Raw genomic sequence first — 23,252 nt, forward strand, 5'->3', positions numbered from 1 at the left:
CCATCTGCAAAACGTGGAGGTGGCTGCGATGCCAAACACAGATCAAAGTCGCCTTTTCTCTTCTCCTTTGGAAGCCCACTTGGCCATGAAAGTTGGGGCGACGCATTGCGCCCGGAGATCGGATTTCTGCTAGAGCCAGCAGCGGAGACCTCGCTCGGAGCCCCCGACCCTTGGGAATTGCACGGCAAATAGCCCCCTGCCCTGACCCTTACGCGCCTGGTAGATGTTTTAAGCACCTTCTCAATCAAGCAGCGAGCTCCAGCCGGACCGCAAGCTCTGAGTGTGCGAAACGGGGACGGGACGGGACAGAACAAAACGGGACATCACCCTGCCGGGCGGCAAGGGAAGGTATCCTGCTGGCAGGAGGTCCGCTTCCTGCTCCTCCTCTTTCGGCTGTCGTTTTAGCCGGCTGCCTCTCTGGGCGAAGCAGAAGCTCAGCGCGGTGAGTTAGGAAAGGAGAATAAGAGGTTGGGGGGGGGGGGAGAAATCCCTTGGAATCTCGCCCGCGGGTAAGGGTCCGTCGCTGCGGGCAGGGGCCTCGGAAGGCTCGCTCGACTTTTCCGGAAGGGGGAAGATTGGCTTCTGGCGGGCCTTCCTACTAGCCGCCTTTTCTGACCTCAAGTAGTAGCAGCAGCACGTCGCCCGGGTCTTCCGCTCCTCCGCCTTCAAAGCTGGGGGCGGAGATGGGCTGCAGAATGACGGAGTCGCCCCCGAGACGAGGTGTCCTTCTTCCTTTGGTTTATGGTTGGGAGGTCCGTGGCTTCCCCCCGTGACGCTGGCTTGAGCTCTCTACTGTCCTTGGTTCTATCGAGGTGCTGCTGCCTTGGAAAAGCCCCGGAGCTGGGAGCTTGCTCAGCCCTTGAGGCCGGCCGTAGCCCCTCCCCCTTTTGCTCGAGGTTTTGTTAAGTGCTTGTGAGGTTTGTGTTGAAAGGCCTGGGTTGTAAGGGTTTGGGGGAGGAAGGAAGCAAGCAAGCAAGCCTCGGTGGGCGAAACGGTGTTTTCTGGGGTTTTGTTTTTTTATATATAAGTGTGCCTCACGGCGTCGTGGGATTGACCTCTCAAGCAGCTCCTATTGTGGTGTGGCCCAGGGGTGAAATCCAGCAGGTCCTGACAGGTTCTGGAGAACCAGTAGCGGGAATTTTGAGCAGTTCTGAGACCCGGCAAATACCGCCTCTGGCTGGCCCCAGAGTGGGGTGGGAATGGAGATTTTGTAATATCCTTCCCCCAAGGAGTGGAGTAGGAATGGAGATTTTGCAATATCCTTCCCTGGAGTGGGGTGGGAATGGGGATTTTGCGGTATCCTTCCCCTGCCACACACACCAAGCCCACCAAGCCATGCCCTCAGAACTGGTAGTAAAAAAATTTGGATTTCACCACTGGTGTGGCCTCTAAAGAATGTGGAAACCAGGAGATGCCTCTGCCTCCCCACACTGTTTATTTAGGCAATATAAGGCCTTGGCAATCTAATGTTCCCCCTTGACAACTTAACTGCATGCTGGCTCTGTATCTTATTCCAGCCACTAATGTGCCACTATTCCAGCCACTATTCCTAAGGTTTTCTTAGGAAATTTGAGACGGAGCCAAAGTGCGCAAACTTTTATTCTGTTCGTCCCTTTCTTTAGGTAATATATGAATTATATGAACAATCTACTGGGAGAGATCTGTACCATAGTCTTTGGGAAGGAAATGCATGCTGTACCATTTATCTGCTAAGCAGTGTCTTCAAAATATTCTCTCACTCTTACTCTCCTAAACCCGCCAGACGCCCACAATATGTTTTGATACACCCACCGATGGCTGCTGCAAGTAGCGGAAAAACAGCCTTCCAGAAAAACACCAATCGGAGGATCTTTGATTTATACTAGAGCTATTACAGATTTAGTAAACTGACTTGCCTGATGATGTGGCCTACTGCTGCTATGTGGTAGGTAAAGTTGTCCCAAAGGTGCTTTTTCAGGAGGCAACTGGACTTTCTGGTTTTTCTTTGAAAATGTTTAGCTTCTCATCCAAGAAGCTTCTTCAGCTCTGGCTGGATGGTGGGAAATGGAAAATACAAGGCAGGCCCTCCTAGGAGTATAAATCCTTCCATTTCCCACCATCCAGCCAGAGCTGAAGAAGCTTCTTGGATGAGAATGAAATGTCTTCAAAGAAAAACTGGAAAGTTCAGTTGCCTCCTGAAAAAGCACCTTTAGGACTAACATAACCCGGATGACTGAGAATCTCCATAGACATGTAGGTAAAGTTAGATGTTGAAAATTATAATACTCTTCTAGGTAGTTCTCAACTTACAATCATTTGTTTAGTGGCCGTTTGAAGTTATAGTGGCATTGAACAAAGTGACTTACAACTGTTCCTCACATGTCTGTCTCAACATCCCCATCATCATGTCCCCAAAATTCTGACAAGCTTCTGACAAGCAAAGTCAATGGAGAAAGCCAGATTGGCTTAATGGCCACATAGTTCACTTAACAATTGCACGGATTCACTTAACCATTGAAAAAAACAAAACAAAACATTGTAAAATTGGGTGTGATTCACTTAATAACTGCCTTGGTCTCAGTTATGGTCATAAGTCAAGAATTACCTGTATTTATTGGATAAGCTGCCAACTGATAAAAAGTTAAAAGAGGATGCATATAAAAACTCAAAACATATCAGGACAAGTAGCTCCAGAATGTGCTTGTTAGCATTTTCCATTTTTTTGAGTCATTGGTTTTAAGAGTATCTGTTTATCCAGCATTTCAGCTCTAATTCTTGTAGTTAATTATTAAATGAGAAGTTTGTTCCTGTGATTCATGGATTCACAATAAAAAGTGTAGTGTATATAGCTAAACATTAGTTTGGGGAACATTTCTGTGTGATAAGACTGTCCTGTCATTTCATATTAAACATGCTTTACCCTCAACTACCCCCCCCCCCGAAATCCAAGCACATTACCATAAAACCAGTTTCCATTTGGAAGAAAATGTAGCAAAAATATTTACAGAACATTCCATACCAAACTAGGTTAGATACTGTTACATAGGACTAAGAAGCAAAGAAACACTCAGTTCATAGGCAAAATACATGCTTCATTCCCTCATATTTCTTATGCTACAGGATGATGGATCACTCTATAGCATGTATTTTTTAATTCTTCCACAGTTAAAAGAATAAGATGGGGGAGGAATGAGAAAGCCTGATAAACTGCAAAAGAGCTCTCTATTTTCGGTGGGAACATATTGAATATTCTAGAGATAAACTGATATGCTACAATGTGGCACCCACTTCCCTTGAAGTAAAATGACACTTCATTACAAGTTAATTATGTGCAGATCTGCAGTGATTCAATGAAATACTTCAAAATCTGGGTGCCAGATACTGAAATCTTTTAAAGATCTCTCTGGTAGCAAAATAGAGGCAAGATTGCAACACAATGGCTTGTGTTTTATAGACTTGAGACATTTCTTTATAATGTGATTGACTTGTAAACATTTTGTCATATTTCTTTAGGAACTAATTCAAAGCTGGTATTCTGTAGTTATGTTTCCCCTTAAGTTCTGTAGCAGCATACCCTCTGCCTCTTGGGGTTAGCTGGTAATGTCCAAAGTAGAGCAATATATCATCATTGAGCATTGAGAGTGATATGTGTCACAAAGAACAAAGTAGGACAGCTTGTTGTATAGAGAAAAATCCCCCGAACTCTAATAACAATATTATACTCTTGGCAATCACAAACTCCCTAGGAAGCAGAATGTTCATTATGTTGACATTCTACTTTCTTGTCAAACACTGCATTCCCTGTCAAGCTGTAGCAACACATATCTGAACTGATTATTTCTAGACACTGTGGCTCTTCTGACATTGATAGCCAGCATGCAAGGTTTTGCCTTTATTAATTCTGTACTTGAATATATAGTAGTGATTATATTAAGTGGTAGTGAATCTGTTAATATTTATTCTAATTCTGAATTAAATGGTTTCACTATAATTGTCAACTTCGAATCGTTTAGTTTACTTTATTGTCATTGCACCTTGTACAACAAAATTAAATGCCATCTTCAGTGTACATTATAAAATAAAACACACACACACATCCTTCACATTCTATACAACTGAATTGAAAACCTGATATTACATTAGCATTGCACTATACAGTAGAATTCAATATAGTTACTGCCCTGGGATAGAAGCTGTTTTTCAGCCTATTGTCCTTGTTTTTATTATCCTATACCGTCTGCCAGATGGTAATAGTTCAAAAAAAGGATGCCCAGGATGGGATGGATCTTTAAGAATGCTTTGAACTTTTTTAAGGCAGCGGGAGCTATAAACCTCTTCCAAAGAGTGGAGAGGGCAACCAAAGATCCTCGGGCAATGACATTAACCCTCTGGAGTGCTGTCCTATCTGCCACTGTGTAATTGGCAAACCATACACAGATGCAGTAAGTTAAGACTCTATAGTGTAGTGGTAGAAGCTCACTAGCAATTTTCAGTTGTTGTTTCCTGAGAAGTCTCAGGTAGTATAATCTCTGCTGGGCCCTTTTGACCAGTGCTGCAATATGAGTGCCCCAGGGGTGGGTTCTACTTACCTTTACTACCGGTTCACAGTGGGGCTGCGCACGCACACTTGCTTCGCTCGCTCGCACTCTTCTGCACATGTGCAGAAGCGTTTTTATGACATCAGGGTCGGTGAGGGGGGCCTCCCACTGGTTTTACTACTGGTTCTATAGAACCGGTGCAAACCAGGGACAACCCACCACTGGAGTGCCCCAGGTCAGGTCCTCTTTTATTATAACACCCAGAAACTTAAAACTGGCCACTTGCTCCACTCAGTCTCCATACATAAGCAAGGGCTGGATGTCTGATCTACTCCTTCTATAGTTCACTATAAGCTCCTTTGACTTATTGGTGTTAAGGACCAAGTTATTGTCTCCACACCACGAAAGCATCCAGTCTACCTCATCTCGATAGGCAGACTCATCCCACCCGGAGATGAGTCCAATCACCGTTGTATCATCTGCAAATTTAGTAATAGTATTACTAGCGTGAGTGGGAATGCAGTCACGCACATAAAGAATATAGAGTAAGGGACTCAACACGCAACCCTGTGGTATACCAGTGTTAAGAATAAAGGCTGAAGAGATATGATTACCTAATCTGACCCTCTGAGAGAAGCCAGACAGGAAATCCATAATCCAATGGCATATTGAATAAGAAAGTCTTAAGATCTATAAGTTTAGACACTAGTCTATGTGGAAGTATTGTGTTAAATGCAGAGCTAAAATCTACAAAAAGCATCCTTACATAGCCGCCCCCCCCCCGTTCCAAATGAGTCAGAGCAGTGTGAAGAGCAGGGGTGATATTCACTTACCTTCGCTACCAATTCGCAAAAGGGAGCGCACGTGCCACCTCCGCACATACGCAGAGCCTTCCGTGCATGAGCAGAGCATCAAAAATGGGATGTGATGACATCTGGGCAGGTGGGTAGAGCCTCCCACAGCTGCCGCTACCAGTTCTCCTGAACTGGATAGAACTGGCTGAATACCACCACTGGTAAAGACTCCAGCCAACTGATCAGCACAGTCTTGAAGCACTTGACTAGAGATACCGTCAGGACTGGCAGCCTTTCTAGGGTCCACAGCCCTCTGAATGCTCCTCACCTCCTGTTCCTCCACAATGAGGCGGGGGCTACAATGGGCTGGTGGCTGTATTTTAGCTGTCTCTTATGTCTCCACTTTAAAGCGAGCAAGGAAGTGATTCAGCTCCTCTGCCAATGAAGCATCCCCCTCTGCAGGGATGACATTAGTTGGTTGATGGTTGGTAATTTGTTGAATCCCTCACCACACCTGCCTCATGTTATTACTATAAAAATTATCCTCAATCTTCCTCAGTCTTGGCCTTCTGAATATCTTTCTTCAGACTAGTTCTGGCAACAGTGTATCTTGCCCCATCACCGGATCTAAAAGCCTTGGTCCTGTCATGCAAGAGGTGCTGGACTTCCTTGGTCATCCAGGGCTTCTGATTGGGATAGATTCTAATACGTTTATCACAATGATAGTATCTGTGCAGTGCTTGATATAGCATCAAACCTGGCAGAAGCCATTTTTCTATTCCTCAGTTGCCACACAGAGAGCGGAAGGGGAAGGAGGATGAAATGCATTGCTAGTCAAAACACAGAATTTTCTCGTGGGAACCAAGGTCTTCTCTACAGATGGTGGATAGAGATGGGGAGGAGTGCCTTCTAATTAACTTAATTGGCCAACGTGACTTGTGACTTTTGGGGAGGGAGTTATTTCCTATTTTAATTATATTGAGACCGCGGGAAACATTTAGAGTTTGTTTTCCATTTGATTGTGCCGATATGATGTACTCAAGAAGTTCTTAGAGGAAGACATTAGCCTCAGAGTTCTGATTTGCTTGGGTTCGTTAGTCAGGATCATGACAATATTGACGGCATCTAGTTAACATGATCCAATTGAGATTTTTTAATTTTATTTATTTATTTGTCAAACATACAAGATAGCAGGTATAGGTATAAACATAAACATAAACAAAGGAAGTAAGTCCAGGTAAATGGGGACAGTAGGACAGGGACAGTAGGCACACTGGTGCGCTTATGCACGCCCCCTTTATGGACCTCTTAGGAATGGGATGAGGTCTACACTAAACAGTTTGAGGTTGAAGCTGTGAGGGTTTGAGGCTGTAACAACGGAGTCGGGTAGAGCATTCCAGGTATTGACCACTCTGTTGCTGAAATCGTATTTTCTGCAATAGAGTTTGGAGCGGTTTACCTTGAGTTTGTATCGATTGTTTGCCCCTGTATTATTGTGATTGAAGCTGAAAAAGTCATGATATATTAAGACTAAAAAAAACATTCTTTGTTAATATTTTTGTTTCTTGAAAGGGATTGAATATTTTGCCTTCATTTCTCAGCGGTTTGTCATGAGTTTAGCAGTGAAGTTTTGGAGGCTGTAGAAGAGAGTTTGGGGATCGGTTCCTGTTTGTCCTGAATCTCATTTCTCTGACTTTTGCATCTTCTGGGTATTCGAATGGATTAGGCATGTGCAACCTGCCAGCACCTCTGCCTTGTGGCAACTTTGAAGCCTCAAAGATGGTCTCAGCCTAGTTTGCTTCAGGGTTGACACCTTGCTGATCTCTCTAGGAATTCTTCACTGATGCTGTTTTTACTGTTTCTATCTTTTAACATACACATAAACTTTAAAAAGTTAGTTGCGTATCTAGCATCTGAGTGATGAGTGAAATCTCTGTAGAACTTGACAAGATAGTTTCAGCGGTGGAAGAGACTATCTTTTTAAAACTTCCCCCAAGATGCCATTTATAAGTGGAGCATGCCTCTAATTTAGACTATCAAGGTTATGGGTTATGAAGAATTTTGCATGACAGTTACAAATGAGAGGACTGCTGCTATCATTACTGGTCTGTAGTTCTGGTTCTTTTATTGCTCCAGGAAGCATTTAGTGCTTGCATGCTTGAAAGGATTTCAGAGCTGTCATTGTGATGAAATTTCTGATCTGCTGATTGATGACATTGTCTACTTGCTAGTTATGATAGCAGCAGTCCTCTCTGTAATTGGATCAGCATCGATCTAGCTCTGGACATATCTAATGCCATAAATATGGAACATTTCTGCATGTAGTTCCATAAACACAGTACTTTATAAACATTTCATTCCTAGCCAAGGGAGGAAGCAACTTTGCTTGCCAGGCTTTTTATCACCTGCAATCTAACCTTGTGCTATAATTACTGTAAATTGCATTTGTCACTACAGATGACAGTTTTAATATAAATATTTTTAATATAATGATTAGAGTCAACATAGCAATGAAGATGGATAGGGATAGGGTGGGTTCTAAATTTTTTTACTACCGGTTCTGTGGGTGTGGCTTATTTTGTGGGCGTGGCTTGATGGTCATGTGACAATTATTTAAGATTTAGCAGAGGTACTTGTCTACCAGGCTTTTAACTGCTTGCAGAGCTGTACCGATCTACCCATTTATTTTTGCAGGCACTGATCTACTCATGTATTTTTGCAGGCACCGGTCTACTTATTTGTTTTCTTTTAACACTGATCAGCTGTAGGGCGGCCCTTTGAAGCCCCGTGGCAAGAGTTTAAACAGTTTTTTTCCCTCTAGCCATCAGCTGGGACTCAGGAGGCAGCAATAGATTGGGGGTGGGGCCAAATAAAAGGTAAGAATAACGCAGGGGGAGGGGGTGGGGCGCAGGGGGAGGGGCCGGGGGGGCAGAACCGGTTTGGTGATGTCATATCGTCACTGCTACCGGCTCGGGAGAACCGGGCCGAACCGGGAGGAACCTATCACTGTAGGGATCCTAGGATAATATTTTTACTCCATTATGATGCATGCTGAATAATTTTGATATTGGCTTTGTTACCATCTTTTTGTGTACTAAAGATTTATATAGGAAGCACATTGGGTACCACACTGAGTTTAAGTCACTATTAAGTAAGATTTCTATATACTAGTTAGCAGGGAAAAAAAGTCAAAGAGTATGTGTGCTAAAATATTAAAGTCTCTTTCAAGACAAGGCTGTTTTCCAGTGACTTTGTAGACACAACCTGTGCAATTTTTTTTGGCAATACTACAAAGGTGGTTTTTGGCTGCTGCCTTCTTAGAGATTATTTCTTTGACTTTGCAAACAAGCTGACAGCTCCAATATTTCTTAGTGATTTCACATCCAAGTTCTAATCAGATCCACTCCTGCTTAGCATTCTGAAATCAGTTGAAGTTAGATGTTTTGCTATTACTGGCCATGATATTAGCAATTGCATATTCTTTTCCTCTCATATACCTATCTTTCAATTCATCCTCCTCCTCCCACCCCTCTGCTGCTTAGTTACAGGGTCCACTTATTTGCACAACATTATGAAGCCTATAATGCATGCTCCTGAGATTAGGACTGAGATCAAGATCACCTAACTGGCTTCAGTGCCCTGCTCCCAGTCCAACTCTTTAATCATTACACTATGATGCTCATTTTCTTTTTTCTTCTCGTATACAACCTATAAGAAATAAATCTTTTTGTTAAATTGGAATCTGTAAAAGCATACTAGAGTTGAAACTGGAGAAGTGTGGGCTAGTAGCCAGATAGTTGTTATAATGATAGGAGCCTCTTTCTTTTCCTTCAGAAGGAAAAGGCATTTTATAGACTTCATACTTGCTTTCCTATGGGAATTTCAGGAAGGAGCATCCTTTTTAGGCATATAATGTTCATTTTGTGTGCATGCAGTCTTCTGATTTTTTAAATTTATATAATTCTTGAAATCAAATTTGTTCAGGAACCCAGTATTTTTTTCCTGACTTCTCTTTGAAACTAGATATTCACACTGCTTATTGATGTTGTTCTTTGTATATAGGAGAAACTCCTTTTCCATAGAATTTCCTTCTATGGAAATTCAAATTTATTTTCTCAGTCTTATGCAAAAGTTAACATCTATAATTACTGGTATTTTAAGACCTGTCTACTTTGGGGGGTTGTTGCTAAAATAAAATAAAGGACAAAAACAATATATCACCTTGAACTCTTTGTAAGAAATATGAAATAAAATGAGTTGAGTTGAATTTCAGGAGTTTTCATTCTGCTGTAAATTCTGCCTGCATGTATTTGCCCTTCAATGCAGGGTATTAAAAGAGCCAGTTTGATGTAATAGTTAAGGCATTGGGCTATATGCTGGAAAACCATGATTTCTAGTCCTGCCTTAGGCACAAAGCCAATTGGATGATCTTGGGCCAGTAACTCTCTCTCAGCCCTAGGCAATGGCAAATCACTGTAGAAAAATCTTGCCAAGAAAACTGCAGGTACTTACCCAGACAGTCACCAGGAATTAACACTGACTTCAAGGCACATACACAAAATAATAGATATTAAATAAGAGTCACTGAATTATGTTTCAAATGTACTTGAGCCTAGGTTAGAATGATTCTATTTTGATTTCATTCCAACTATTTCTGGTTGGAATCACTGTTATTATATTTTACTGTCTGTTCTTGGTGTAGCTTATAAGAAATATTTGAAATTGCTATGGCAAGTCAAAGAGAAGATTTTGCTAAATAATCCGGGTTGATATTTGTGCTGAAATTGGGCTCTTTATGTTACTTTGCATGTTTATAGTTTATGTTGCTTTGTATGCTTATGGTAACCAAAGCGTTTCTCTTTTACCAATGCATATCTCACTTATTTTTGCTCTATTCTTTCCCCCTCTCTTTTTTTCTAGCAAATAACTGATGAGGGTAAAAGATCCATCAAAGGTTACCCATGATAAAAATAAGAGACAAAAAAAGGCAAATCAGCATCAGGATGAAGATTCCTCAGATGATATTACAGGTGAAAAAGCTTTTATTTGGGGAAAGCTAGAAAGAGAAAGAAGTGACAGAATAAAAATGAGTCCACTAAGAAATTTAAAACAACAACAACCAGAAGTAGAATTACACTTTGAGAGAAAGGCAGCAGAAAATTTATTAGCCAATCGAAGAGTTACCCTTCAAACTATATTATTATTGATGACGCTTTATGTGGGACAGATATTGAATTCTGTGAGGAATCTTAAATCTTATGTTCTTACATCTTAAACCATAATAATATAGTTTCTTATGTTGCAATTATAAAAATATATTCTTAATAAATATTTCCTCCAGCAATCAATCATGTCTTAATCATTTGAATCTTTTTTTTTAATCTTCAATGTAGGATTAACATGCCAACATGTGGGCCAGGCAGTTGATGTCCATCATGTGAAGCGAGCAGTGGCTCAAAATGTTTGGTCGATATGCTCAGAGTGCTTAAAGGAAAGGAGAATATATAATGGTGAACCAGTAATGCCTTCTGATATATGGCTCTGTCTCCGATGTGGCATTCAGGTAATTAACTTTATAAAGTAATAGTTTATACATCATTCCTATGGAACAGATACAGCATTTGGGAATTGTAAGCTTTGCAAAAGCATGTTAAGGAGAGACAGAACAGAGGTTTTAAAACACTCATGCCAGGGGTGGTATTTTATTTTTATTTATTTATTTGTCGAGTACATATTAGATAATATATATAAGTATAAGCATGAATTGAATACATAAAATGAATACAATTAAAGAAACATTAGGATAGGGATGGTAGGCACGCTGGTACTCTTATGCACGCCCCTTACAGACCTCTTAGGAATAGGGTGAGGTCAACAGTAGCCAGTCTTATGTTAAAATTTTGGGGGTTTTGGGATGAAACCACAGAGCCAGGTAGTGCATTCCAGGCATTGACCACTCTGTTGCTGAAGTCATATTTTCTACAATCGAGTTTGGAGTGGTTCACTTTATGTTTGTATCTATTGTGTGCTTGTGTATTGTTGTGGTTGAAACTGAAGTAGTCATTGACAGGTAGGACATTGTAGCAGATGATTTTATGAGCTATGCTTAGGTCATACGGAAGGCGGCATGGTTCTAAATTTTCTAAGCCCAGAATTTCAACTCTGTTGGCATAAGGTACTACCGGTTTGCAAATATGAGTGTGCGCGCGAGCGTAACAAGCACATGCGTCCTCCATGCATGCACAGAGGGTCAAAAATGGGACATGATGATGTCCGGGCAGGTGGGTGGAGCCTCCCGCTGCTGGCGCTACCGGATCGTGTGATCCAGATAGAACTGGCTGAATTTCACCACTGACTCATGCCTAGTGTGAAAAAATATATAGAAAGTGTTCATTCTTTCACATTATTAGAACCCAGGGTCACCTATGGAATGGGTGCCTAATGCCTAATTACAAGGAGTTTCTGAACTACTAAAAACACACACATTTTTTTTTAAATACCCAAAGCATTGTTAAACAATGGAATTCACTTCCACCAGATATGGCACGTGCTCCCTGTTGAAGTGAGAGAACAGAGGTCTTTGTGGGAATTTTAACAGGCTTTAAAGGCACATTTTTGATCAGGATTTTATTGTTGATAATTTCATGAAGTATTTATTATTTTAATTTTTAGTATCAATTCTGATTTTTTGTTGACTTTATTTTATGATAGTTGTCTGTAAAATAAATATCTTAGTGTGATTCACTCATGTGGGTCTTAAAGGGGACTAGAAAGAAAATTCTGATAGTCATGTATTTCCTCCAGAAATAAAGGCAAAATACTTAAATATCAGTAGTAAGGGAGGGATATTATTCTTCAGTTCATGCTTCTGAGCTTCACAAAATTATCTGGTTGTCTTTAGCATGATACAGAATGCTGGATTAGATAGGCTTTTGGCCTGCAGTCCTTATCCTATATGAATTGCTCTGTGAGAGATGTGCGGTCTCTTAAATTTGATAAATACCTTAAATAAATTATTATTTATTTATTATTTTATTAAATTTGTATACCGCCCTTCTCCTGCTGGACTCAGGGCGGTGCACAGCCAAAATAAAAAACATCCCAATACAAAATTTAAAATTTGTTAAAAGAATTACACACTTTGGCCCAAAATTTAAAACATCCCAACTAAAACTCATAGACAATTAAAATCCAACATCTCAAAAAGGGGATGGGTGGGTTATGTCAGCCCTGCTTGGTGGAAAAGAAAAGTTTTTAGGGCACGGCGAAAAGCCCGGAGATCTGGTATCATGCATATCTCCGGGGGCAAGTCGTTCCAGAGGGCAGGTGCTGCCACAGAGAAGGCCCTCCCCCTGGGGGTCGCCAGCCGACACTGCCTGGCTGACGGCACCCTGAGGAGTCCCTCTCTGTGGGAGCGTACTGGACGGGGGGGGCTATCGGTGGCAGAAGGCGGTCCCGCAAATACCCAGGCCCTATGCCATGGAGCGCTTTAAAGGTGGTAACCAACACCTTGAAGTGCACCCGGAAGACCACCGGAAGCCAATGCAGCTCACGCAGGAGAGGCGTCACATGGGAGTGCCCCCTTGCTCCCATAATCCCCCGTGCGGCCACATTCTGCACCAGTTGGAGCCTCCGGGTGCTCCTCAAGGGGAGCCCCATGTAGAGAGCATTGCAGTAGTCCAGGCGGGAAGTGACGAGTGCCTGAGTGACTGTGCGTAAGGAGTCCCGATCCAGAAAGGGACGCAACTGGTGAATCAGGCAAACCTGATGAAAAGCCCCCCTGGCCACGGCCATCACATGCTCTTCTAAAGACAGCCGTGCATCCAGGAGGACGCCCAAGTTGCGAGCCCTCTCCCTGGGGGCCAATAACTCTCCCCCAATAGCCAGCGATGGCACCAGCTGGCTATATCGGGACGCCGGAAGCCACAGCCACTCGGTCTTGGAAGGGTTGAGTCGAAGCCTGTTACTCCCCATCCAGATCCGCACGGCCTCCAGGTACTGGGACATTACTTCAAGGGCATCGTTGGGATAGCCTGGAGTGGAGATGTACAACTGAGTATCGTCAGCGTACTGATGGAACTCCACCCCAAAGCCACGGATGATCTCACCCAGCGGCTTCACATAAATGTTGAAAAGAAGGGGTGAGAGGACCGACCCCTGCAGCACCCCACAAACAAGGTGCCTCGGGGTCGGGGTTGGGAGTGGGGGGCACCGTTCTGCGGAGAGATAGGAGGAGAACCACCGCAGAACGGTGCCCCCCACTCCCAACCCCTTCAACCGGCGCAGCATGATACTATGGTCGATGGTATCAAAAGCCGCTGAGAGATCTAACAGGACCAGGATAGAGGAACAACCCCTATCCCGAGCCCTCCAGAGATCATCCACCAGCGCGACCAATGCCGTTTCCGTACTGTGCCCAGGCCTGAAGCCGGACTGGAGCGGGTCCAGATAGACATCTTCATCCAGGTACCCAGGAAGCTGTCACGCCACCACACTCTCAACAACCTTCGCCACGAAGGGAAGGTTGGAGACCGGACGGTAGTTAGCCAAAACAGCCGGATCCAGGGCGGGCTTCTTGAGGAGGGGCCTCACCACCGCCTCTTTCAAGGCAGGTGGCAAGACACCCTCACTCAAGGAAGCGTTGATAATCCCCTGGAGCCAGCCTCGCGTAACCTCCCGGGAGACCAGCACCAACCAGGAGGGACACCGGTCCAATAAACATGTGGTTGCGTTCAGCCGCCCCAGTATCCTGTCCATGTCCTCGGGAGCAACAGGGTTGAACTTCTCCCAAATGACATTCTCAAAACCGGCCTCCATCATCCCGTCTGTACCTACCCAGTCAGAGACCAAGCCTTCCCAAATCTGAGTGATTTTATCGTGCAGATACTGAACAAAATCCTCAGCGCGACCCTGCAAGGGATCCTCCCGCACTCCCAGATGGAGGATGTTTGTTATCTGGGTCATAGAGCATTTCATTGGTTTTGTAGAGTTCTGCTGAAGTATCAAAAGGCAGGAATTGGGACTAAACCTGTGGAATTTTATCTATTATGGGAGCTGAATGTAACACTTTAGTTTTTACTTTGGAATATGCAGCAGCTTCTTCTTTCATAGACCTTTAGGATCTCACTGTTTTGAGAAAATGCTATTATACTTAAAACTTTGCATCATAACCAGGAGGAAATGTAGCTGCTATTATATTTCTTGGGTGGGTCAGAAGAGTCATTTTATCCTGAACAATTACTTCTTTATGATGCTGGTCATTTGTTATGGAAATGGTTGAGTATGAAGAAGACAATATAATGGTTTCCACAATTTCCATATTCCGACAAGCTATGTTTGTTGAAGTATGTTGATGTCCTTTTTTTAAAAAGAAAAAGAAAAACTGATGAGTCCGTAGCTTGATGTAGAGTAAAACATACTTGCTGCTTTCATTGTAGAACATAACTATATCTTAAGATTTTATCAATGGTCTTCAGGGCTGTGGTCAAAATTCAGAAGGCCAGCATTCTCTAAAGCATTTCCAGACTGCACGGGCGGATTCTCATTGTATTGTAATCAATCTTAGCACATGGATCATATGGTAAGTTAATTCGCATTTTGAGAGAGAAAGTTTTGTACGTGTAAAAGTAAAGATAAGCAGTTGTACATTTAGGTGTATATAGGTGAATGTATGCATAAAATGAAATAACTTTATTTTAGTTGTTAAATAGCCTTAAGTGTGTGTGTGTGTGTGTGTGTGTGTGTGTGTGTGTGTGTATTTGACAGTTTGTGCAAGTTACTCTGTTTCCCCCAAAATAAAACATCCCCTGATAATAAGCCCAAACGGGCTTTTGAGTGCATGGCAATAAGGCCAAGTGCTTATTTCAGGGTTCAAAAAAAATATAAGACAGGGTCTTATTTTCGGGGAAACACGGTATTATTACAAGAATTTTAGTTATGAATGATTAAAGATACAAAGTAGCATCATTTGGGTAATTCTATATGAGACTGTACTAGAATTTATATTACTTTATTTAGTCATTCTTCAAGTTGGTTTTGACCAAATGCTTGTTTCTTATTCATTTTTTTTTCAGTAAGTCAAACTAATTTATGTACTACTAAACCGCTCATATCTGTAACCTTTAACTCGGTGAAACAGTGCATCATAGGACAATAGTTTTTTTGAACGAAGATACATCAAATGGCTAGCTTATAGAATGCATCCAAAATCTGGGACCCTTGACTTCTATGGGATTGAACTTTGGCAAATTTGTGGTCACTTCAGTGCTAAAGTGCAACTGCACCACTGCCTAGAGATTTAGTAAATCAATCCTGCCATAGACTTCTGGAGACTGGGTAGCATTGGCTGCCAGAGATAGTCAGCCATGGTCAGACTGGCAGGAAATTGGAAGCTGTTCCTGTTCCCACTGCTTTTTTGACCTTGGCCACACTGTTTCTCTGTTTAGATAAAGAAATACTTTTCAAAACAAGGACATAACAGGTTATGGGTTGTCTAATATGGGTTGTTAAAATATATTATATATTTTATATATATAACTAAAAATATTTAGTTATTTCAATAGTAGTACTTTTTGAAATCTGTTATATTGCCTTTAATAGTAACAGCCAATCCATTTTTGATTATTATATTATTACATACTTTTTTGATGTACTCCCCCCTACCCCATCCATGTTCTCCTGATCTCCAGATTTGTACTATGAGATCTTTGCAGGATGCCAAAGCCAGTTACATATTGTAGCTATAGACAGTGAAGTGGGAAAGAAATGAATACCTTCCATTGTCTCTCTGGTCACTTACAGTTTCTTCTGAACTAGTCAACTGAACTAGTCACTGATATAGTCTTATCAGTGAATGGCATAAGCAATGTGTTTAAGATGAAACTGCTACCTTTTTTAGTCTTTAACGAACGTGAACAAAATGGGAACTACAGTATTTGTTTAGTTCTAAGTTTCAGACTCCTCTAGGGCAAAATCTGAATTATATTAGTGGAGTTGTGACCTATCCAGTGCTCATCATGAGCACTCTAGATTTGAGAATGTCTGCATATGGCTAGTGTCATAAGAATGTCCTTGAGAGATATTGTTACTGCATTTAAATGCTTTATTTCAGGTGTTATGAATGTAATGAGGAACTCTCAACACATTGTAACAAAAAGGCTTTGACACAGATCGTTGACTTCCTCCAAAGGCATGTTACTAGAAATGAATCAAGTAAGTTACCTTGAGATGTTTTATGTTAGTATGATGTTACGTATCTTGTTAGATACATCAGAAGGATGAAGTAGAACAACAACAACAAAAAACTTCTGCATAATGTTACAGCACAATAAGCAAAGTTTAAATACATGACTGAGTTATCCTTTGGCTACTAAGCAAAGATCTTCTTTCAAAAATAGTTTGACCACTCATCCCTTGCTAATGATGCAGTGGTTAATTTCTAAAACAAAGTTTCTAGTCTTCAATGTTTGCCAGATATATGAGTTTTGAGGAACAGTTTATAATGTTTTATAATGATAGAATTTAGCAGTAGAGAACAATATTATAAGGATACATGTTGGATTGGACCAGATTTAATTCTACTTTTAGTAGGAACTTGAATTTATGGGATTTAAAGAAGACATGATCAGATCCCATATTAATATTCTCTGTCTGATTCAACCCTTAGTTCATGTTTTCTCCTATTTATGCTGTAAACAAGAATATGTATTCTCACTCTGTTTTATTTGTTTGTTGAACTTGATATTCTGTCTGATTAGCAAAAATTCTCACTGGTTTAAAATATACTAAAATAATTTTAGAAAGAGAGATTAAATACAGTTAAAATAGGATTAAAATAAATAAAACAAGTGGAATTAATACTTAAAATTAATACTTGAAATCAGCAATTAAATGTTCTAAAATATGGTTTAAAGGACTTGCCTAATAAAATGTTTATTCAAAAGAGCTAGAGAGGCAACAGAAAAGGTTTGATCCTGAGTTGCTGCCAAAGAAACTTGGGACAACTGTAGACATATTCCTTGGATGTATTCATAAGCATGGATGTTCATATAGAAGAAGGCATTCTTTCAAATAGTCTGAAATTACAACAAATAACACTTAATATTTGTTTGCACTGAAATTAATTTGCAGTTTTTATCCAAGATGAGATTAGTATTTATGTATTGAATTTGGATAGGATTTATACTTTCCCTCCTTCTTACTTTTGAGGTGGAAAACTTGAGAGTTAACTGGACAGGGTATTTGGCATTCTAAAGCATTAGAATAAGGCAAAGGGTGGGACTGTGGCCAGGACATCTGTTCACTAAGCCAGAGTGACAATTTTTTAAAGTTCAGTTTCAACTCCCTTCCTCAATCAACTGGAGGACTGTACTAGAAGAGTGGCAACATCACAACAAATGAATAAACAAGCAAACAAACGAATGAACCAATGAATGAATGAATATGATGGTAGTCCAAATCAGAGGAGTATTTTTGCTAAACTACTTTTTGTAAAAGAGAGGAGGAAGGAGTTCAGAAAGGGATATCTTGATGGAAGATGAAAGAGGCAGAGGGGAAAAAAGTTGATTTTTCCACATTTATATTATACTTGGAATATCTGCTAGCACTGCAGTAGCCCATTGCTTAGAAATCCCAGGTTATGATTTCCTGAACATGAAATTATTCCATGGCAGAAAATGAATTAAAATGTGTTTTGTAGAATGCAACTGTTGTGCTAAATAAAAAGTGATAATGTATTTTGCAGAGGTTTAGATATATCAATACTGATTCTGCCATGTAGTGTTATGCAGGAATGAGAAGTATAATTAGTTCCAAACCATCTGGAAAATAATATTTATCTTAATATTTTATTTTTGTATGTAAGGTTTCATGTACTCTATACTTGAGGAATGAAGGATTGTAGTTCTGATAAAATGCTCTAGGGTTGGATAAGTGACAGTATGAATATAATAGAAAATCCATTTGGCAATTGATTGGAATTTTTTTCATAAAATATTTAATTCAGTAAAAAAAATACCTAAGGCCAGATGAATGGATGCTGGTTTCATATTTGGGTTGACTAGATGGAACCTGATTTGTGGGGGGTCGCGATGGGTTGGACACGACCCATTGTTGTTCGCGACTAACAACAATAACAACAAAAATGTTTAAACCCAGATACTAATAAGAAATCCTGGTAGACTAGAAAATCTAATGCACAATCTTATGCTTGTCTCATCAGAAAGAAATTCCAACCACTTTAGTAATAAATATTCATAAGATTGTAGCTTTTCCATGGAATGTTCTACATGTCTGTTTGAAGTAAGTCACATTGAATCTAATAGAATTGACTTTAATAGGCGTCATGTTTGTTGATCAGTTATATGCATATTACACAATAACACAGAAATAAATTAATGCATGACTCATCTCTTTCTAATAGGAATACCTCTTTTCTTCGGCTAAAGCCTCTTTAAATACATAATGTAAAAAGACAGGATATAAATATATTTCATAACATACATAACTTACTCTTTTTTCTATTTTATGTATTATGCTTTTAAAAAATTTGATAGTTTTAAAAGTACCCAGCTGATCTTTTTAAAAATAATATTAAAATACAATTGACTGTCTCTCTATTTGCCTTTTTTTCTGTTTTTGTTAAATATGCATTTAAATTGAACCTTTCTTTTTTCTGTTGAAATTATTGGTCATGTTGATTTTTTTAAAGAGAAGTTTTTTTATTGTATATACTAAAAAAATTAAATATATCATTATTCGAGCATAATCCAAAGAGAGAACAAATAGAGCACTGAGCATGACCAGCAATTCACACACTGCTTTTATGGCAATTTTTAATTGCATATGATTTGTTATTTTATTTTATATCCAGTGGAACATGCAATCTGCCAGTAGCTGTTTTCCTTTAGATGAAAAAGATATTTTAGTGTACCATGTACAGGCGGTTCCTTAAAATAAGTGAAGAAACAAACAATGCTTGTTTTATAACAACATGCATTTGCTAGAAAAGGGTTATGATTATGATTTTTTTTCAAGTACCATAGGCCTGTCAATAATGAGACACACTAAATAAACAGAGCCTAGCTTGCTTGTTCAGCTTCAGACTAATCAATTTGAAGAAAAGGCAGACAGATTATGGAAAAAGCAGCACAGATTTTCTAAGAAATATATTTTGAGAAATAAACCAGAAGCAAAATATTTGTGGTTGCCAAGAGCAAGCACGACACCCTGATCTCTGCTTCCCGCCACCCCACTCAACTTGCTTGCAAAATTGGGCAAATGACATTATTGCTCCATGACTGACCAGAAAATTAAATTAAGTAATTGAGATAAACCCAAGTGTGGAGTTCTCCCCTCAAAAATGCTGGCAGTATGTGGACTTCCCATCGGATCTTATGATTTACCCTGCCCAGAAAGTCTGCATTGTCTCTCTTTTTTCTCTTCTCCCTTTTTTTTTCCTTCCCTTTTTTCTCATAATCATCTGTTTGGTTAACGTCAGGTTTGCCACAGTGTGGAAGAATAAAGCAAGTGTTTTGTAAAGAATAACCAGCCAGCAGAGGCTAGGGTTTTTTGGTGGTTTTTTTTTTTTTTTGCAAAAAAGGAATTGGCCCATTATACAGCTTTTGCCAAGAAAGCAGGTGCAATATTGTCATGACGGCACACTTGTGAGTTTCACATGAACCTAGTGCACATGTAGTACACAGGAACCATGCTGTGCTGTTACAGTTTTGACTGTCTGTTGCCTGGGAAAGAAGATTAGAAATGCAGGTTTGTTTGATCCCTGGAAACAAACAGTCCTCTCCCCACTTAGTTATGCCCCCAGTGCATCTTTCTGTTAATGAGAATAGGGGAAAAAAAGTTAATTACCATTCAAAAATAATTTCTATTTGTTCTGAGATTTATAGAATCCTTTTATTCTAATTTTCAGTACCAATGGATTACTACAAAGGCTGTATTTTATTTTATTTTATTATTTTATTTCTAATTCAATAATTGCCTTTTTGCCAGGCTCTATGTTTGTTTTCTTTAAAAAAAAACACCAAGGAAAAAAGATGTTGCACTATATCTCTGATACCCATAATTACTAAAGTCTTTGTATGAATACCAATTAATCTGTGAATTAAAAGAAATGCTGGTTTGTTTTAACAATATTTTGAAACGCTGGAATATTTTGCAATGTATTTTATCAGGCCCTGAAGAATTATATAATTGGTTTGCCTAATTTTTATATATTTTAAATTAAAATATTTTACAGAATAAAAAAGCAGAATAAAAAGTAAACCATTACATCCCAGCAGTTACTGTCATTTGTTAGGAATTATGAAAAAAAAATTGGCAGGGATGTGTTGTTTTGTGGTAATTAAATGTTCAAAGGAAGACAGTGTCAGCTCATCTGTTAATTTTTTCTAATGATGAAATTAAAATTAAAAATTAATAGTTCCAGTAAAGGTTCTTAAACTTGAAGTACCAGAATAGGCCCTCAGAAGATTTTACAGACAGTAGTTTTAGAATGGATTAAAATATACCGGGTTAAAACATACTGTTAACTTTTAGGACTAATTGCTCCATGATATTTTATCCAAATTTCTGCCAGCCAAATTGTTGCACACTTTCTTTCACACTTTCTGCTCACCCCACAGATCTACCCCACAGTGTTGAGGAATTATCTGAAGCAGTTTTCTGGATACATTAGTGGTTATAGGAAAAGAAGCTCAGGAAAACTCCGCATTGTATAAACTAGTTTTATAATCCATAATAAACCTATGTGCCTTGTGAAGTTCCATGTAGTGCCCAGGAAATTGAAGGGTAAACCCGATTTATTATTTTTCTTTATAAGAGGCAATATGTGAGGAACTCTGTAAGGATTCTGTTCTTTAAGAGTCTCTAAAAACAGAGCATCAGGTTAACATTTGTGTGGTTTTGTTAAACTAGCCCAGGTGTCAGCAACCTGCAGCTCCGGAGCCGCATGCGGCTCTTTGGGCCCTGTGCTGTGGCTCCCTGTCGGGTGATTCCACCACTGGCTGGCCCCACCCCTTGCCCTCCCATCCTCGCCTGGCCTGGGAAGGTAAGGGCAATGGCAGGTGATGGAGAAGTGGCTGGGGCAGATACAGAGAGAGGGGAAAAGAAAGAGACATAGAGAGATACAGAGAGAGAGGTGGGGAGGGAGGGGGGGAGGGAGGGAGAGATGTCAAAAGGATTTTGTGGTTCCTGGTGTTTTATAACAACTGGTTCTCTGCCCTAATGACTGGCTGGGTAGGCATGGCTGGGGGCGGGGGTCATGTGACTGGTGGAAGTGAGTGATGTCAAGTTGGCCACGCCCACCCAGGTTTTGTGGCTCCCGGTGTTTTCTTTTCTATGGGAAACGGGTCCAAATGGCTCTTTGAGTGTTTAAGGTTGCAGACCCCTGAACTAGCCTAACTATGACCACTGAAATCTTTCCCAGATCTCCAAGCCATTGAGAGCCATTTCAAGGGTGCCTATTTTGAATTTCCCAAGCAGCCATTGGTTCATTTATTTAAATGTAGGGGAAATTGTATTGGTAGACCTTGACTTTGCTTAATGACCATTTGAAGTTACAATGGCATTGAAAAAAAAAAAACTTATGGCCATTTTTCACACTTATGACCGTTGCAGTATCCCCATGCTCATGTGATTTACATTCGGATTCTTGGCAGCTGGTTCACATTTATGACGGTTGTGGTGTCCTAGGATCATGTGATCCCCTTCTGCGACCTTCTGACAAGCAGAGTCAATAGGGAAGCCAGATTCACTTAACAACCGTGTTACTAATTTAACAACTGCCATGATTCACTTCACAAATGCAGCAAGAAAAGCCGTAAAATGGGGCAAACTTACTTAACAAATTTCTTACTTAACAGCAGAAATTTTAGGCTCAATTGTGGTCATAAATTGAGGACTACCTTATATAAGGATATTTACAGTGATTTTCATTTTTGTCCTAGAAAAAGTTATGATCTTGCTTGGATTGGAATTATTTCATTCAGTGCCACCACTGGATTCAATCCTACAGCTCTTTTTTTTTTCTTTTCCTTTTTATTATTTTATGATGATTTGAAGTTAATACTGATTCATTAAAATGGTTCATTATTATCATTGGTTTTGCACATAGATTATTACTTTTAAAGATCTTAGCAATGCACTCTAATGCTGCAAGATGTCAATTTTATAACAGACAAGATTGATATAGTTTTGCAACTGAAATATTCAGTGGATAAAAATACTGACTTTTTAATGTTTAAAGATGGAAAATATACAATGATTAAATAAACATAGTGAACAATTGCTTTTTTTTTTACTTTTGGTGCCATCTGTGTGTCCATTTAAATATCTGTTTCAATAAGATGTAAAAAATAAGAGTATAGTCAGAGACATTGCTGTTAGTTAAAATGGATTAGTGTAGGCTTTAAGGATAAATGTTTGGTAAAATGCATGCTAAACTCACAATAACACAAAAATAGAAAAAAGATAGGTGAGAAGTTAAATGAATGTTGTAGATCTGCAATTACATTTTAGACTGAGGAAACTCCAGTTAATGCTTTGAGACTTGTTTTGAAGTAGCATACCATTATCCTTTCTTCAGTGCAAGCGACTGGAGCATGTGATTTTATGAACCTTTATTTGAAAGTATTTTTGGCTTTTGCATTGTTTCAAATCATACATATTTTTGGCTTTAGATCAACATACTGTGATTCTAACTGTTGCGGTTTGTAAACAGTGGTTTATGGCTCAGTAGATATGAAACCAGCCAACTGAGGTTTATTCAACAACCCATGACTATACAAACCACATATTTAGTACAAGTCATAGACTTCAGTAGGATTTACTACCAAATGCTTAGTTGATTTTCATGTACCTGAACTAATTTCATTAAGAAATAGGGCATACTATTTTCAATGCACCTTCTCCCTGGAAAGTATGTTTG

At 39.8% G+C, this 23,252-nt stretch overlaps 1 protein-coding gene across 1 annotated transcript in view; it reads left to right on the forward strand.

Annotated features, from left to right (window-relative positions):
- The first annotated feature begins 398 nt into the window (after positions 1–398).
- Positions 399–23,252, forward strand: part of USP45 (ubiquitin specific peptidase 45) — a 53,634-nt gene continuing 30,780 nt past the window's right edge. Inside the window, exons 1-5 of the mRNA XM_070932829.1 lie at positions 399–442; positions 10,232–10,341; positions 10,705–10,874; positions 14,788–14,891; positions 16,422–16,522. Coding sequence (XP_070788930.1) covers positions 10,242–10,341; positions 10,705–10,874; positions 14,788–14,891; positions 16,422–16,522 — 475 coding nt within the window. The 5' untranslated portion in view covers positions 399–442; positions 10,232–10,241. The remainder of the gene's footprint in view (positions 443–10,231; positions 10,342–10,704; positions 10,875–14,787; positions 14,892–16,421; positions 16,523–23,252) is intronic.

The sequence above is a fragment of the Pituophis catenifer genome, unplaced genomic scaffold (assembly GCF_029215685.1).
Source record: "Pituophis catenifer annectens isolate HBS135680 unplaced genomic scaffold, rPitCat1.0.hap2 SCAF_1, whole genome shotgun sequence".
Lineage (NCBI taxonomy): Eukaryota > Metazoa > Chordata > Lepidosauria > Squamata > Colubridae > Pituophis > Pituophis catenifer.